The following is a 15,326-nucleotide window of genomic DNA, read 5'->3' on the forward strand; positions in this document are numbered from 1 at the left end:
GGCCATCCCCCCCCCCCCCGGGGGTGATTTCTTGCTTTTTGTCTCCTATCATCCTGTGTCTCTGGAAACTGCACACACACTATAACAAAAATTTTTTAAAAAGAAACCTTTGGGTAAACATATATACGTGCTTCCTAACAATGGAATTGTTTTGTGGTAGGGTTGTAAACATTCAACTTTATCACATCTTGCCAGTTTTCAAAGTGTACCAGTTAATATTCCCATCAGCAGTATATGAAAGTGTCCCAGTCCTTCTTAGCACTTGATGTATTGAGCTTTTCATTTTAGCCATTCCGATGAGCATACTGATAGCACATTTTTATTTTAACGTGCATTTCTCTTGTGATTAACAGAGAGGGGTACATATTTTTGTCAGTTTGATGCTTGTGTGTCAATTTATCTGTGACTGAGTATTTCCATAAGAACAGAGGAGGTTTTAATTTGAAGTATGCTTCATTTTAGTGAAATCTTAATATATACCCTAATATGCAAAACAGGTGAAAACGAATATTTCTGGAGAGGCAGTACAATATGGTGGTTAAGAACAGATTCTGGGAGCCGGCAGGTAGAGTGGTATTTAAGGTGCTAGACTCCCACATGGCTGACTGTGGTTTTAGTCCCGGACCTGGTGGCTGGCTTTCTCACTCTGTTTCTGGTCAGATTGAAGAATAGTAACAAGTAAATCAATTTAAATAAGTATTTCTGAAGGAAAATGACTTTGGAGCCATATCCTTTGTTAGGAATCTTTGTTTTGCTGTTTACTACCTGTGTAAACCTGACTTTGGGCAAGTTATTTAACCTCTATTTGTCCTACTTTCCTTATCTCTAAAATGAATGTAATAGTACTTCAATCAGGACCAGCAGATGGCATAATGGCTACATTGCTGGACTCCCATGTAGTAGACCACGCTTCGAGTCCCAGACCCAGTGGCTTAAATTCACGCCAGGCACATGTGCGCATGTGCCCAAGATCCTGAGAGGAGAATGGAAGAGAAGGGATTGCAGTGTGGCCATCCCCCCTGAGGGGTGATTTCTCGCTTTCTGTCTCTCTTTCGGGCGAGTGCACATACCCTATAGCAAAAACTTCTCAGAAACAAAACAAAACTTCAATCATAAGGTTAATTTCAGGCTTGAATAAATTAATATTTAGTTCATATATAGTTCTTAGGACAGTGCGTGGTATAATATGAAATCAGCACTTAATATTGTTAGTTGCTATTAGTAATGTAGTGATAGTAATATAGATTTATTTATTAATTCATATAATTAGTGAGAATAATGAGGCTTTACTGTTGAATCAAAATTGAAATTGAGGGTTATGGATGATAGTTGGATTTTATTTTATTATTTTTTAAAGATAGATTTATTTATTTATTTATTTATTTATTTATTTATTTATTTATTTATTATTTTTGACCAGAGAGAGAGAGAGAGGAAAAGTGAGAAGGCAAGCTGCCAGGGCCAGGACTCAAACTAAGCAAGTAAAAGTAGATATGATTTGTCCAGTAGTCTCAGGATTCCCTTATGCTATTAGATTAGTTTAACTGGGGCTGGCAGGTGGCATGGTGGTTAAGGTTCTGGACTCCCACATGGCCAGACTTGATGGCTCGTTTTCTCACTTTCCCTTTCTCTCTCTCTTTCTCTGATCAAATTAAAGAAAAATAGTAATAATGATAACAAAATTAAACAAATAATTATTTAAAGTAATTAATTTAATTGACAAGTAGTAGAAAATGTTTATTTTGAAATTATTCCTAAATATCTTGAATTTATAATTTTCTTAAATTTCCTGTTTTTATTTTTTTAAAGAATTATTTTATTTAGCTTTATTTATTTATTTATTTATTTAAATTTGACCAGAGAGGGACACAGAGAGAGAGAGAGAGAGAAAGTGAGAAAGCGAGAAAGCGAGAAAGCAAGCCACGAGGTCCAGGTCTGGGACTCGAACAGCGGTTGGCCATGTGGGAGTCCAGTGCCCTTATCATGCTACCTGCTGTCCCTGAATTTCCTGTTTTTAAAGAAAAACCACAAAAGTACCTCCAAAAATGATTATTGTTTCAGCACCTGTTGTGTTATGATAACACATTTGCATTATGAGTTTGCATATTATCTCTTTCAACCACAGGAGAAGATGAATAGCAAATGTACTGGAGCCTTATCTGCCTGGCGTGATAAGGTGTGGGCCAGAGGTACTAGAGTATATGTTTACTCACTGGTTTAGATTTAATGAGCCAAGTGTAGATAAGCTTGAATTAGAAACAAAACTAAAAGAGGGATAGTTTTCCTAGGTAATGACATCTTTTCAAACTACTCATACATTGTGGCAGATAAAGGTATACAAATCAAAAATGAGTTGATTTGCTTAGTAGCAAACAGTAGCAGGGTAACTTAGGTTTTGGTGGTGTGAGGTGTGTTAATGTTATGCATACAAAGCATGCATGGGTGATGTTAGAGTATTACCTCCTAATAGCTCTATCACTGCTTGCCAGTCACAGGCTATACATTACAAACAGCCTTGCATGTTTGTGGCTAGCTGACCCTTCTACCACGAGAACATGTCCTTTCAAACAGACTTTAAACATGTCTTGACAAGCTCCTGTAGCATCAGCTTTATTTCTCCCCACCAGACTGTCTCCCCCTACTTCTTAGCCAGTATGGGCTCCTCCAGGTTGACCAGCTTCCCCTCTGCCTCCCTACTGCATGCTTTTGTGTTTCCTTCTCTGTGGTCACAGTGTCTGGAACACTCTCATTACCGTCCATCTTAAGTGTTGTAATTTCTTTGTGGTCTTTTTTGGACGCCGCCTCCTCTCTGACTCATTCCTCTTTTCTGTCAGTCATTCTTTCCTGTGAAATCCTACCCTGGCATTCTGTATCTCAGAATCTAGATTTTTGGGTTTTGAAAAAATATATAAAATAACGTGAGCATTACCTGAAATCATTGTCACTCACAAAACCCATCAGCAGAGGGAGCTAGATAAAAGAAGATGAATCCCCAAAATTGCAGAAAAAGTACAATGGAACTTTGACAAGCTGTCAGAATTGAAAAAAGAACTGAATAGTGTTAGAAATCAATTATTTGAGGCCTAATATCAAACTAATATTTATACAAGGTGATTGTAAATGTTTTTGAAAGAGGTAATTCTGAATCATGTTAAAAACCTACTCCAAGGAGTGATGTGATAAACACAGGCCTATTAGAGAACCAATCTGATGGTTAGGGCTTTTCCCCTCTCAGAAAGTTTCATTTATTAATGATGATGAAACAATTGTGAAGAATTTCTTATGGAACACAGGGTCCTAAAGTTGCTCAGGATTATGCATAACCCATTTCAAGTTTAAGGTGGACTTTTTCGAGTAAATTTCTTATATTTTGTTTTGATTAAGTATATGTATCTTAATTTCAGTTAGCAGACTTGAAGAAAGAGAAGCAGAACTGAAGAAGGAATATAATGCATTACATCAAAGACATACCGAGGTGGGTTTTTGTGTTGTTCTTGTCATGCTACTATTGGGAGAGATGAACCTGAGAAAGTAATTGTCTTAATTTATCTTTGAAAATCAGTTAGAATAATTCCTAGTAGGCCAGCTGTGGTGGCACAGCAATAGCAGAACACTTCCTGCTGCTGAAGCCGCATGGACAGGTCCTGGGTTTGCGTCCCAAGGTCACCCTACACACTTTGGGTGCCACGTACATGTCTGTGTTCCTGACTGGTTGGGGGTGGATCACAGTATGAGGACTCTGCTGGGAGTGTGTTTGTCTGACTTTCTGTTTCTCTGTCTTTCTGTCTCTCTCTCTCTCTCATACAGTAAATAAATAATAATAATAATAATAATTCTTGGGGATTATTTCCAGAAAAACATTGAACTTCATATGGCATTTACCTAGTTACCAGATGTTGATTTTTCTTGTTTCCTATCTGAAATTAGCTTTTCATGTGGTGAATTAGTATGCCACAGAAAAAAAAAATTAAGAATTTTTTAATATTATTTTTTAATTTGACAAGAGAGAGAGTTTTTTTTTTAAAAGCTTTTCTTCCCCTTTTTTTTGAGGGGGTGGGTAAAAGTTTCTGCTATAGGGCGCATGTACTCACTGGAAAGACAAGAGGGACAGAAAGCGAGAAATCACCCCCCGGGGGGATGGCCATGCCCCAATCCTTCTCCTCCATTCTCCTCTTGGAATCTTGGGCACACATGCACACATCCCTGGCATGAGTTTAAGCCACTGGATCCGGGACTTGAACTGCGGTCGACTACAAAAACAGAAATAGCGCTTTTTCCAACTGCTGGTCCCTCCCCCCCCCTTTTTTTTTTTTCCTTTTTAAGACTTTTTTTTGCCTTAGGGCCTGTCTGCTTGGGGTAAGGAGAAAGAAAGACAAACACAGTGAGAGGGAAAGTGAAAAATCACCCCCCAGGAAGGATGGACATACCACAGTTCCTTCTCCTCCATTCTCTTGGGATCTTGGTCATGCATGCACATGTGCCTGGTGTAAGTTTTAAGCCACTGGGTCCGGGATTCGAACCACTGTTGGCCATGTGGAAGTCCAGTGATATAATCCCTACACCATTTGCTGGTTCCTTTTAGCTGTCTTCTTCTTCCTTTATTTTTTTTTAAAATTATTTATTTATTTTTATTTAACTTTGTTTATTCATTCATTTATTTTAATATGACCAGAGAGAGAGAGAGAGAGAGAGAGAGAGCAAGCCACCAGGTTTAGGACTGAACTGTGGTTTGCCATGTGGGAGTGTCCTGCACCTTAACCACGACGCCACTTGCTGATCCCTAATCTTCTTGGTGTGATTATCTGTCAGTCGTTTATGTGTTGCCTTGTTTCTTTCTCCTTAATGTGAAAATTGTTTAGTGTATCATAGGCTGGAGTTCAGATATCCAAATAAATAGAATTTTCATAGACTCATGCAATATTTGTTATATATAAAAAAAATCTTTTTCCCTTTCTAGTCCTGTCTCCCATCATGTAGATGGTTCTGATCTCTAGCTTCCATTTTTCTTTTTATTAGTTTGTGTGGTCTCTTATCCTGCCTCTGGTAGAGACCTTGATTATTACTTTTAAAGGAACATAAAACACCACCACACTTGGGTTCATTTGCTTTGGAACAATGTGGTTAACACTCTTGGGAAAAGGTTAGCATGTATTCCTGTTAACCCTGACACATGAAGTTTGATGAAGTTTCAGATTAAAACCACACCCAGAGTATGAGGTTTCACAGAGGTGGTGTCCAGTGGTAGAAGGAAGAGACTGGTTCACGGCTGGAACCATAGAGCTGTGGGAAGACAGGAGCAGGTTACATAGCTGCTTCTTCAGTATATGAAAAGCGCTCTTGTTTTAATGAGACAGATGGTAGATATGAAGGCTAATTAAACTATTGGTTGTTAACATCCTATCGTTGGTCTTTTTATACCACTCATTTCTTGTCTGAGCAGTGACTTTAGTGTTTATAGTGGTCGTCAGTGTTGACCATTGCAAATATATTTGGGGAATATAGTTATATAACATAAATAATTGTTTGTAATGAATAATTTTTTTTCAATGAAGTTCTAAGTTTTTTTTTTAATAATAGAAGGTTACTGGGGCTGGCAGGTGGCATGGTGGTTAAGGGTGCTGGACTCCCACATGGTCAACCATGGTTCAAATCCTGGACTTGGCAGCTTGCTTTCTCATTTTCCCTCTCTTTCTCTCTCTCTGTCGCTTTCTGGTCAAATTAAAATAAATAAATAAAGTTAAATAATTCTTTAAAAATAATAGTTTATTAAATTATGTGTTAAATTGAAATATATGTAAAATTATGCATTCTTGAAAAAATCAACTGTAAAGTGAAATTTTTGTATTTTTCCTATATGTTTAGTCAATAAAAGCAAAGACATGTTCCTACAGAAATAAAAACCTGATATACCAATTTCAAATGAAATATACAATACTTCTATTTTACTCCTTAGGAGAGGATATCCAAGAAGAACAAAGATCTCAGGAAAATCTTAGTTATCTAGTCAGAGAGCTGGACCTTTCCAGTAACCAAGGCAGGTTTCTCATGCAGTTCTTTTCATAGGGTCTCCTCCCTTAGTCGTAAATAGCTTCTATTCTCTACCCTGATAGACTCCTTTTATTTTTATTTTTTTAATTTATTTATTTTTGCCTCAAGGAAGGTTTATATAACTTAGATATGGCTGCTTTGAAATGTTGGTCTATTCTGTTTTAGCTCATAATTTTCTGTGTTTATACATATTCTAGAAACGCCAATGATTAGCGATTATAGATAACTTTCCAGTGCTGAAGAACTAGGGGACCTTTAGAGGTGAACTTTGGACTTGGTTTCCTTAGTGTAGCACTTAGTCCCTGAGCAGAGAAAGAAAGCTAGATCCCACATGGCCAGCCAGGGTTTGAGTCCTGGCCCCTGTGGGCTTGAAAAACATGCTAGGCACAATGTGTGCCCAGGATCTTGACAGGATGGAGAATTTGGAGGAAAAAGGATTGTAGTATGACCAGGCTCTGTTTAAGGGTGCCTTTTCTCCCCCCTGTTCCTTCCCTCCACCCCTCTGGCTCTGGCATTTCAAAAAAATAAGTAAAAATGTAAACTCTGGGAATCTACAGGGAAAGGAAATCCAAAGAATTTATCCTTAACTTCTTCACTATTACTTCTAAAGAAAGGAACATCTCTTATACAGGCACAAAATTGTTCTGTTTTATAGGTTTATTTCTTTCTTTCATGAGAGAGAAAGATAGAGACAGCACCTGCAACAGGATCTTGATAACACAGTCTCTCCCCCTCCCCCAGCTTCAGCCACCTTAGATCATGGGCATATATACGCTCTTTATATTCCAGGGAAATCTCCAGAAGTGAACCTGGGACCTGCTAATGTGGGCTTGCAGTGTATGTTACTTTACTGCTGCATCATTGTCTGGACCTACGTAAAATAGCTTTTTCAATATCATTTTTTTTAATATTGAAAAAAAATTCATAATATAGCTTGTGTGCTTGCTTGAGAGAGAGAAAAATAAGGGAGATAGCAAGAAGGGCATCCTCCATAGGACTTGGCTACACCGTAATGCCCTTCCTCCAGTCCTCTAGCCCACGAGGATTCTGCGTATGCACTCAAGCACCCTGTGTGTTTTCAGGCTGACCTGGCCCAGGACTCCCACTGTGGTCTGAGTATGAGTTTCAGCTCTGAAGTCTGGTATGCTACCAAGTGGGCCACAGAGGCTGGTCCTAAATAGCAATTCTGTGAACACATTGCTGCTTAAGGGAGTCCTGCCGTGGCTCTTTATGTAATGTATCTGTTATCTAATCAGTCTACAATTATGTGCACATTACTGAATTTGCTTCAAAGACAGTGGAAGGGGCCAGCAGGTGGTATTATAGTTAAGACGCTGAACTCCTACATGGCTGACGATGGTTCGAGTCCCAGACCTGGTGACTTGCTTTCTCTCTCTCTCTTGATCTGGTCAAATTTTAAAAGATAGTAATGATAATAGATAAATTAATTTTAAAAAAGAAACAGTGGAAGTAATATTGGGTCATCAGAAAAATCATGACACATTTTTGTATGGAAAAACAAGTAATTGTGAGGCATTCAGACTATGGGCTACATGTGCACATTCTCTTCTACTAATAGCCAGAAACCCTTTGCAATCCTAGAAAGTCTCACATCAGGGAGTGTTTTCTGTGTGCGTGTGTTTTGTTCGTTTGTTTTGTTTTGTTTTGCTATAGGACACGTGTGCTTGCTGGATGAGAGAAAGTAAGAAAGTGAGAAGGCACCCCGAGGGGTATGATTATGTTGCAATCCCTTCTCCTCTTGGGATTTTGTGCACTCATGCAGATGTGCCCAGTGTTTTGTGTGTGTGTGTGTTTGTGTGTGTGTGTATGTGTGTATGTGTTTATGGTCAAGTGGCATGTGCACTGGCCAAAAGAGAGAAAGAGAAAATGATCGAGCACTCTTATCTCTCCATCTTCTCAGGATTCTGTGCATGTGCATGTACATACATACACACACAAATACAAATGCCAGGCATTTTTTTAGGTCACCAAGGCTGGGGTTCAAACTCTGGTCATCCCTATGGAATCCAGCTCCCTATGCACAGGGCTTTAACCACTGTGCTATGGAGTGGCTCTCAGGAGTATATAAATGAATTTTCATTTTATCATCTGACCAAATTCTATCATTCATCCCAATTTTCTATGTTTGTCCCAGATGCCATGGTAGTAGTAACTGGATTTGAAGCCAGATTTCTCTGATTCCATTGTCTGAACTTTCATTAACACTTTAGGTCTCCTGTGCTAAAGTGCACTAGACGTTTTTCTGTGCCTCTGCTTTATGTCATCTCAACAACATTATGATTAGTGGCCTTTGTGGATATGGGTGTGTGAATTTTGGGCTGCATGTGGATAGATTCAAGGCCAACATCATTAAAGGAATACATAACATTCGTCTCCAAAAGTTCATCATTGCTTTGCTCTAACATTTTAGCTAAGGGTGTCAACCTCTGCTATGAAGGTATCTCAGGGGAAGGAGTTGGTGCTGGTTCAAAACAAGGATTTTCTAGTGTGCGTGAGATCTTACTTGATGACACCAGTGGTTTATTGTTGGTTGACTCTTGCATATGTGTGAAGTAATGTGCATTCCTGACAAAATTGAGAATTGCAGCTCTGAGACCAGGAAGGATGGGACTGGCAGACATGGGTAAATGATCTAAAGCATGCCCTAGTTTACTCTGTCACCTCTCTTTTCTCACTGGTGGTTCTGCCCTTCCCTCAACATTTTTTATTTATTATTATTATTATTTTTAACCAGAGCTATACTGTGATGCCTTATTATTAAAATTTTTAATGTACACTTTATTTCTTTGACTTTTTTGTACATCTATAGCATATAGTACATATTATTTTATTTTAGATGTGAGAAAATGCTTTAGGGTGTGGGGTTTTCTTGTGGGTGAGTGGAAGAAAGGACAATGAGCTCATTGCTTGCCTGGAGAATTAACCCAAGGGCATTTACAGCACAAGTCCTGTGATGTTTAACTGCTCAGATGACTAAGTCGGAAGGATCCGAGCAGTGGCCCCAAAGCTAATGACAGAAAACGGGTAATGATTAGCTAATTGATCAACCTGGCAAGTTATTTTCACCTCCGTAAGATGGAGTATATCTATAAAGTCATGCTCTGTGAGGATTAAATGAAAAGATGTTGTAAATGCACTGGCCAACTTACTACGACCCAATAAACGGTAGTTGCTATTTTATTGTTTGAGTCCTAGGCTAGATGGCTTGAAAAACACATCCACGGTGTATGCGCATGTGTGTCCAAAATCCCTAGAGGAGAATAGAGGAGAAGGGATTGAGAGGTGGCTGTCCTCTGGGGGAATGATTTCTTACTTTCCTTCTCTCTGTCTCTCTCCAGTGAGTGCATGCGCACTACGTATAGCCAAAACAAACAAAAAAAATAGTATAAAGCTGATAGAGTACGTGTGCTCATGCGGATGTGTGTGTGTGTGTGTGTGTGTGTGTGTGTGTGAGAGAGAGAGAGAGAGAGAGAGAGAGAAAGAAACAGAGAGAGGGATGTAGTTGCACCCTCCACGGGTTCTAGTCATTCCGTGATCCTTTCCTGCAGTCCTCCAGCCCGTAGGACCTTGGGCACTCAGATGTTTGCGCATCATGTTTTGGGTAGACTGGACTATGGATTCAAACAACTGCCACCATGTGGGGTCTGGCTTCTCTTGAGTAGTTCATTACTGCCCTGCCACAGAGCCAGTTCCCAACTTACATTTCTTTTTTTTTCTTTCTTTCTTTTCCTTTTTTTTGAGAGGTTTTTGCTATAGGGTGCGTGCGCTCCCCGGAAAGACAGAGAGAGAGAGACAGAAAGCAAAAAAATCATCCCCCAAGGGGAGATGGCCATGCTGCAATCCCTTCTCCTCCATTCTCCTCTCGGGATCCTTGGCACTCTTTTTTTTTGGAGAAGTTTTCACTATAGGGCGCATGCTCTCGCCAGCCAGACAGAGAGAGACATAGAGACAGAAAGCGAGACCCCCCAGGGGGGATGGTCACGCCGCAATCCCTTCTCCTCCATTCTCCTCTCGGGATCTTGGGCACGCACGCACACGCGCCCGGCGTGAGTTTTAAGCCACCGGGTCCGGGACACGAACCGCGGTCGACTACGTGGGAGTCCAGCGACATAGCCATTATGCTAACTGCTGGTTCCCATCCCAACTTGCATTTCTTAACTTTTATAAGTTCAAAGTAAAATTTCACAGCAAAAGCATGCTTTTTAAAAAGTTAAAATTTCAAAATTTACTTAAATTTGCTTTTAATAGTCATTTAATATGTTACAGTGCATATTTTGACTTATGGTAAGATTGAAAGCTATCTTTTTTTTGGAGAGGTTTTTGCTATAGGACGTGTGTGCTCACCAAAAAGAGACAGAGAGACAGAAAGCGAGAAATCACCCCTCAGGGAGATGGCCACACCACAATCTCTTTTTCCTCCATTCTCCTCTCGGGATCCTGGGTACGCACACATATTAAGCCACCTGGTCCGGGACTCGAGCCGTGGTTGACGACAAGGGAGTCCAGCGACATAGCCAGTACTCCAGCTGCTGGTCCCTGGAAGCTTTCTTTTTCTTTTTTTCTTTTTGGAGAGGTTTTTATAGGACGCATGCGCTCGCCAGAAAGACAGAGAGAGACAAAGAGATAGAAAGCGAGAAATCAACCCCCGGGGGGATGGCCACACCGCAATCCCTCCTCCATTCTCCTCTCAGGATCTTGGGCACACACGCACATGTGCCTGGCGTGAGTTTAAGCCGCCGGATCCGGGACTCAAACCATGGTCGACTACGTGGGAGTTCAGCGGCGTAGCCATTATGCTAACTGCTGGTCCCTCTGGAAGCTTTCTTAACGCAGCTAAAATTTAGCATCTTCCAAAGCTGTTTCATACTGTGTTAAGAATTCAAGGAATAATCTCAAGCAAGACATTTACCTTTTCTTGCCTCAAAATATTTACAGCATTTAAAATACTAACATACTATTTCCTGTTTTTTAAAATTTATTTATTTATTTTTTTTTTTGGAGAGGTTTTGCTATAGGGTGCGTGCGCTTGCCAGACAGACAGAGATAGAAAGACAGAAAGCAAGAAATCACCCCCTGGGGGATGGCCATGCCACAGTCCCTTCTCCTCCATTCTCCTCTCGGGATCTTGGGCACACACGCACATGTGCCCGGCGTGAGTTTTAAGTCACCGGGTCCCAGACTCAAACCGTGGTCAACTACATGGGAGTCCAGCGACAGCTATTACGTTAATTGCTGGCCCCTAAAATTTATTTTTTCTCGTTCATATCATGTTAATATTCGTAGTTACGGTTTTTATTTATTTATTTTTAAAATTTTGATGGAGGCACCAGCAGATGGCATAATGGTTATGTCACTGGACTCCCACATAATCAACTGTGGTTCAAGTCCTGGACCCAGTGACTTAAAAAAAGACTCATGCTGGGCACATGTGCTCGTGTGCCCAAAAGTCCAAGGGAGAATGGAGGAGAAGGGATTGTGACATTACCATCCCACACCGCCCAACACACACACCGGGGGTGATTTCTCGATTTCTGTCTCTGTCTCTCTGGCAAGCGCATGCACCCTATAGCAAAATCTCTAAAACATAACAAAAAATAACAACAACAACAAAAAACCATTTCGATTGAATTTTTTTTCCTGTCTCCCATCCCTAAGTTCACTTCTTTCATGAGAGAATAGGCTTTTTAAAATTAAAAAAAAATTTTTTTTAATTCTATTTATCATTGTTATTATTATCTTTTTAATTTGGCCAGAAAGAGACAGAGAGAGAGGGGGAAAGTGACAATGCAAGCCACCAGATCCGGGATTTGAACTGTGGTCAGCCATGTGGGAATCCAGCACCTTAACCACTACGCCAATCTGCCAGTTTCCCCAGTAGGCTCTTGATACCACAATCTAACACCAGCTTTACCAAGCCCTGGATCATGGGAATGTGAATGACCAGGATACTTGGTGAGGTCTCTGGATACAAACTCAGAACTTTCCCAGATCAATCAGCCTTGGGTTTTATCACTGTGCCACCACCAGCCCCAGTGTCTTAATTCTAGATTTAGGATTCTTAAAAGTGAAACTGTAGATTATCAAGAATCAAGTAGGACCACAGAATTTCAAGGTAGTCTTTGTATTTCAAGGTAGTCTTTGTTTTCACTTCCATATTTAGGTCATCTATCATATGGTTCCTTGTCTCAGATTCAAAATCAGAGTATTCTATTTTTTTAATTTATATTTTGTTTTTTTTAGTTTTTTACTATCGGGCATATGTGCTTGCTAGAAAGAGAGAAACAGAGAGAGGGAAAGTGAGAAATCACTCCCCCCCAGGTGGGGGATGGCCATGCCACAATCCCTGTGTCTCCATTCTCTTCTCAAGACTTTGGGCAGGCATGCCTATACATCTGGTGTGTTTTCCAAGTCTCAGGGTCTGGGATTCAAACCATTTAGTCCCCCACCTGGGATCCAGTCACCTTAACCTCCATGACACTTGCTGGCCCCCGATGACACTTGTTTCTTAAAAATATTAATATGTTGCTGTTATTATAGATTACTATATTAAAATAGCAATAAAATTCACAGTAAATCAGTATTTTGGCATTTTTTCCTAACCATTAATAAATCTACAGAAACAAATAAATATCTTGGTATTTACTTAGCTTAATTAAAGATGATCTTTATTCTGCTCATTTCTTTTAAAAAGAAAGATATCAACATACAAGGATATGGTTTCTTAGTGAATGGATTTTAGTGAAAGAGAGATATTTTTGCTTTAGTGTGCATGCACTTGCCAGAGAAACAGGGAGAAATAGAAAGACATAAAGCGAGAAACTGCCCCCCTCCCCTGGGGAGGGGGATGGCCACGCAATCTCTTTTCCTCCATTCTCCTCTTGGGATATCGGACATGTTTGGACATGCGCCTGGCGTGAGTTTAAGCTATCGGGTCTAGGACTTGAACCACGGTTGACTACGTGGAAGTCCAGCACCATTTGCTGGCCCCCCTCCCTTTTTCTTTTTTTTTTAAGGAGAGAAATTTTAGCTATAGGGCACATACACTTGCTGGAGAGACAGAGAGACTGAAAGCAAAACAATTACCTCCCAGTGGGGTTGGCCGTGCCACAATCCCTTCTCCTCCATTCACCTGGAATTTGGGGCACATATGCATGAGTTTAAGCCACCAGTTCTGGGACTTGAACTGTGGTTGACTATATGGGAGTCCAGCAACATAACCATTATGCCATCTGTTGGTCCCAGTGAATGGATTTCTTACATACCATCTATTATTAACCAGTGGTCTCTTGTCACCCCCCCCCATATATATATGTATGTATGTGTATGTGTATATATAGATATATATACACACACACGCACACACACAACACACACACACTAATTTGTGTTGTTTATTTTGATTTTTTATTTAATAGCATCATATTTTTTAAATAATTATTTTATTGAACTGTATTTGTTTGTTTATTTATTTTAATTTGACCAGAGAGTGTGTGTGTGTGGGTGGGGGGACAGTAAGAAAGCAAGCTACCAGGTTCGGCACACAAACCATGGTCAGCCATGTGAGAGTCCAGCGTCCTTAACCACCAGGCCACCTGCCAGTCCCAATAGCATCGTATATTGGGACCAGCAGTTGGAGTAATGGCCATGTTACTGGACTCCCATGTAATTGACTGCAGTTCGAGTCCCGGACCTGGTGGCTTAAACTCATGCCAAGCATGTGTGCATGCGTGCGCCCGAGATCCCAAGAGGAGGATGGAGGAGAAGGGATTGCAGCATGGCCATCCCCCCTGGGGCATGATTTCTCGCTTTCTGTCTCTGTCTTTCTGGCGAGTGCACATGCTCTATAGCAAAAATCTCTCTCTCAAAAAAAAAAAAAATATCGTTGTATATCATAAAAGGTTTTTTGCTGTGCTAAGTAAGATAATGACTACCTTTATGGGCATCACTAGCTTATTTAGATGTAAAAATTTCCTTATTCCTTGCCAAAAGAATTTTTTTTTAGTATTTTTTTATATGGAATTGGATTTGTCTGATAAGAAAATTGTATAAAAATGTTTCTCTTGTTATGACATTGTTTTTATTCCAGGTATCAACTTAAAATTTTGTGTACTTTTTTCTCTTTAAAAATAGATGATCCATAATTATATGGAACACTTAGAAAGGACAAAACTTCATCAGCTCTCAGGCAGTGATCAACTAGAATCTGCAGCGCACAGTAGAATTAGGTAAGCTTTGTTATACATTTCGGCTAGAGAAAAAGTGAAATAAATAATCTGTCTCTTCGGTTCTGTTTTTCTCTATTCTTTAATCCTGGAACAATAGCTAGGCTGATTCACAAAGCTCTCCACTGTGGTTGGAATGCTATAGGAGAGAATAGTGTAGAAAAATAGAAACACCCTTCACTATTAAAAGTAAATTATGAGTCATGCTGTAGAAGCAGCATATCAGGCATTTTGATTGTTTTCTGAGACTTGATGGAGATTAAAATTTTCTAACTGTGGGAATGCTGAAATTTGTTATTACTCCCGTATAATTAGTTTAAAGTCCTTTTGGTTACAGAGAGGAGAGTTTGAAAGGGTTAGCTAGCCCTGTTTGATGTAGGAGTGTGAATAAATTATGTAGATCTCTAAGCATTGTAGCCAATGAGCTGAGCCAGGACTCTCAGTGGAGGGGGGAACAGTTAATAGGCTGGCTGTTGCTCTGGGTTGCTGCATAAATGCGAGGAGCAGCAGCTCTATGGTTATGAGGTGGGGAGAGCGGAATGACGTCATCGCTTGGGAGCTGCTGCAGGATGGAGTGGAAAGCTGCTGCTGATGGCATTGTTTTTGTGGCAGCAGCTGAATGACAGATCCTCACTACAAAGATACCCCTTTGGCCCCCGTGTAGGCCTCCTGGTTCGGGTGTTTCACCATGCCAGCACAGCGCCATGAGTCCTGGATGCATGCTGCTGTTTGTGTTTGGCTTTGTTGGCGGGGCGGTGGTCATTAATTCTGCTATCTTAGTATCTCTCTCTGTTTTGCTGCTTGTGCACTTTTCTATTTCTACCGGTGTGCCAGCTCTGACGCAGAACCTACCAAGGATACTCAGGTACTCCAGTCTCTCTCGGAAGCCCCTGCTTAGCTGCTTTTTCTTAAATTTTTAGCTCCACGGGTCTGCTTTGTAACCATTTCTGTTGCAGCTTGGAACAATGGAAAATGGCCTGAAGCTAGGATTTCTATTTTTATTTGTGGTAATTTATAGACTGTCATTTAGGAATA

General features: G+C 40.3%; 1 protein-coding gene across 7 annotated transcripts in view; it reads left to right on the plus strand.

The window, feature by feature from the left end:
* Window positions 1–15,326, plus strand: part of SPAG9 (sperm associated antigen 9) — a gene marked incomplete at its 5' end in the record, with an annotated part of 180,165 nt that overhangs the window by 75,245 nt on the left and 89,594 nt on the right. For all 7 annotated transcript variants that reach the window (XM_014589813.2, XM_014589815.2, XM_014589818.2 and 4 more), the window contains 2 exon segments: window positions 3,405–3,475; window positions 14,200–14,294. In XM_014589813.2, coding sequence (XP_014445299.1) covers window positions 3,405–3,475; window positions 14,200–14,294 — 166 coding nt within the window.

The sequence above is a fragment of the Tupaia chinensis genome, unplaced genomic scaffold (genome assembly GCF_000334495.1).
Source record: "Tupaia chinensis unplaced genomic scaffold, TupChi_1.0 Scaffold000383_1, whole genome shotgun sequence".
NCBI classification, from domain to species: domain Eukaryota; kingdom Metazoa; phylum Chordata; class Mammalia; order Scandentia; family Tupaiidae; genus Tupaia; species Tupaia belangeri.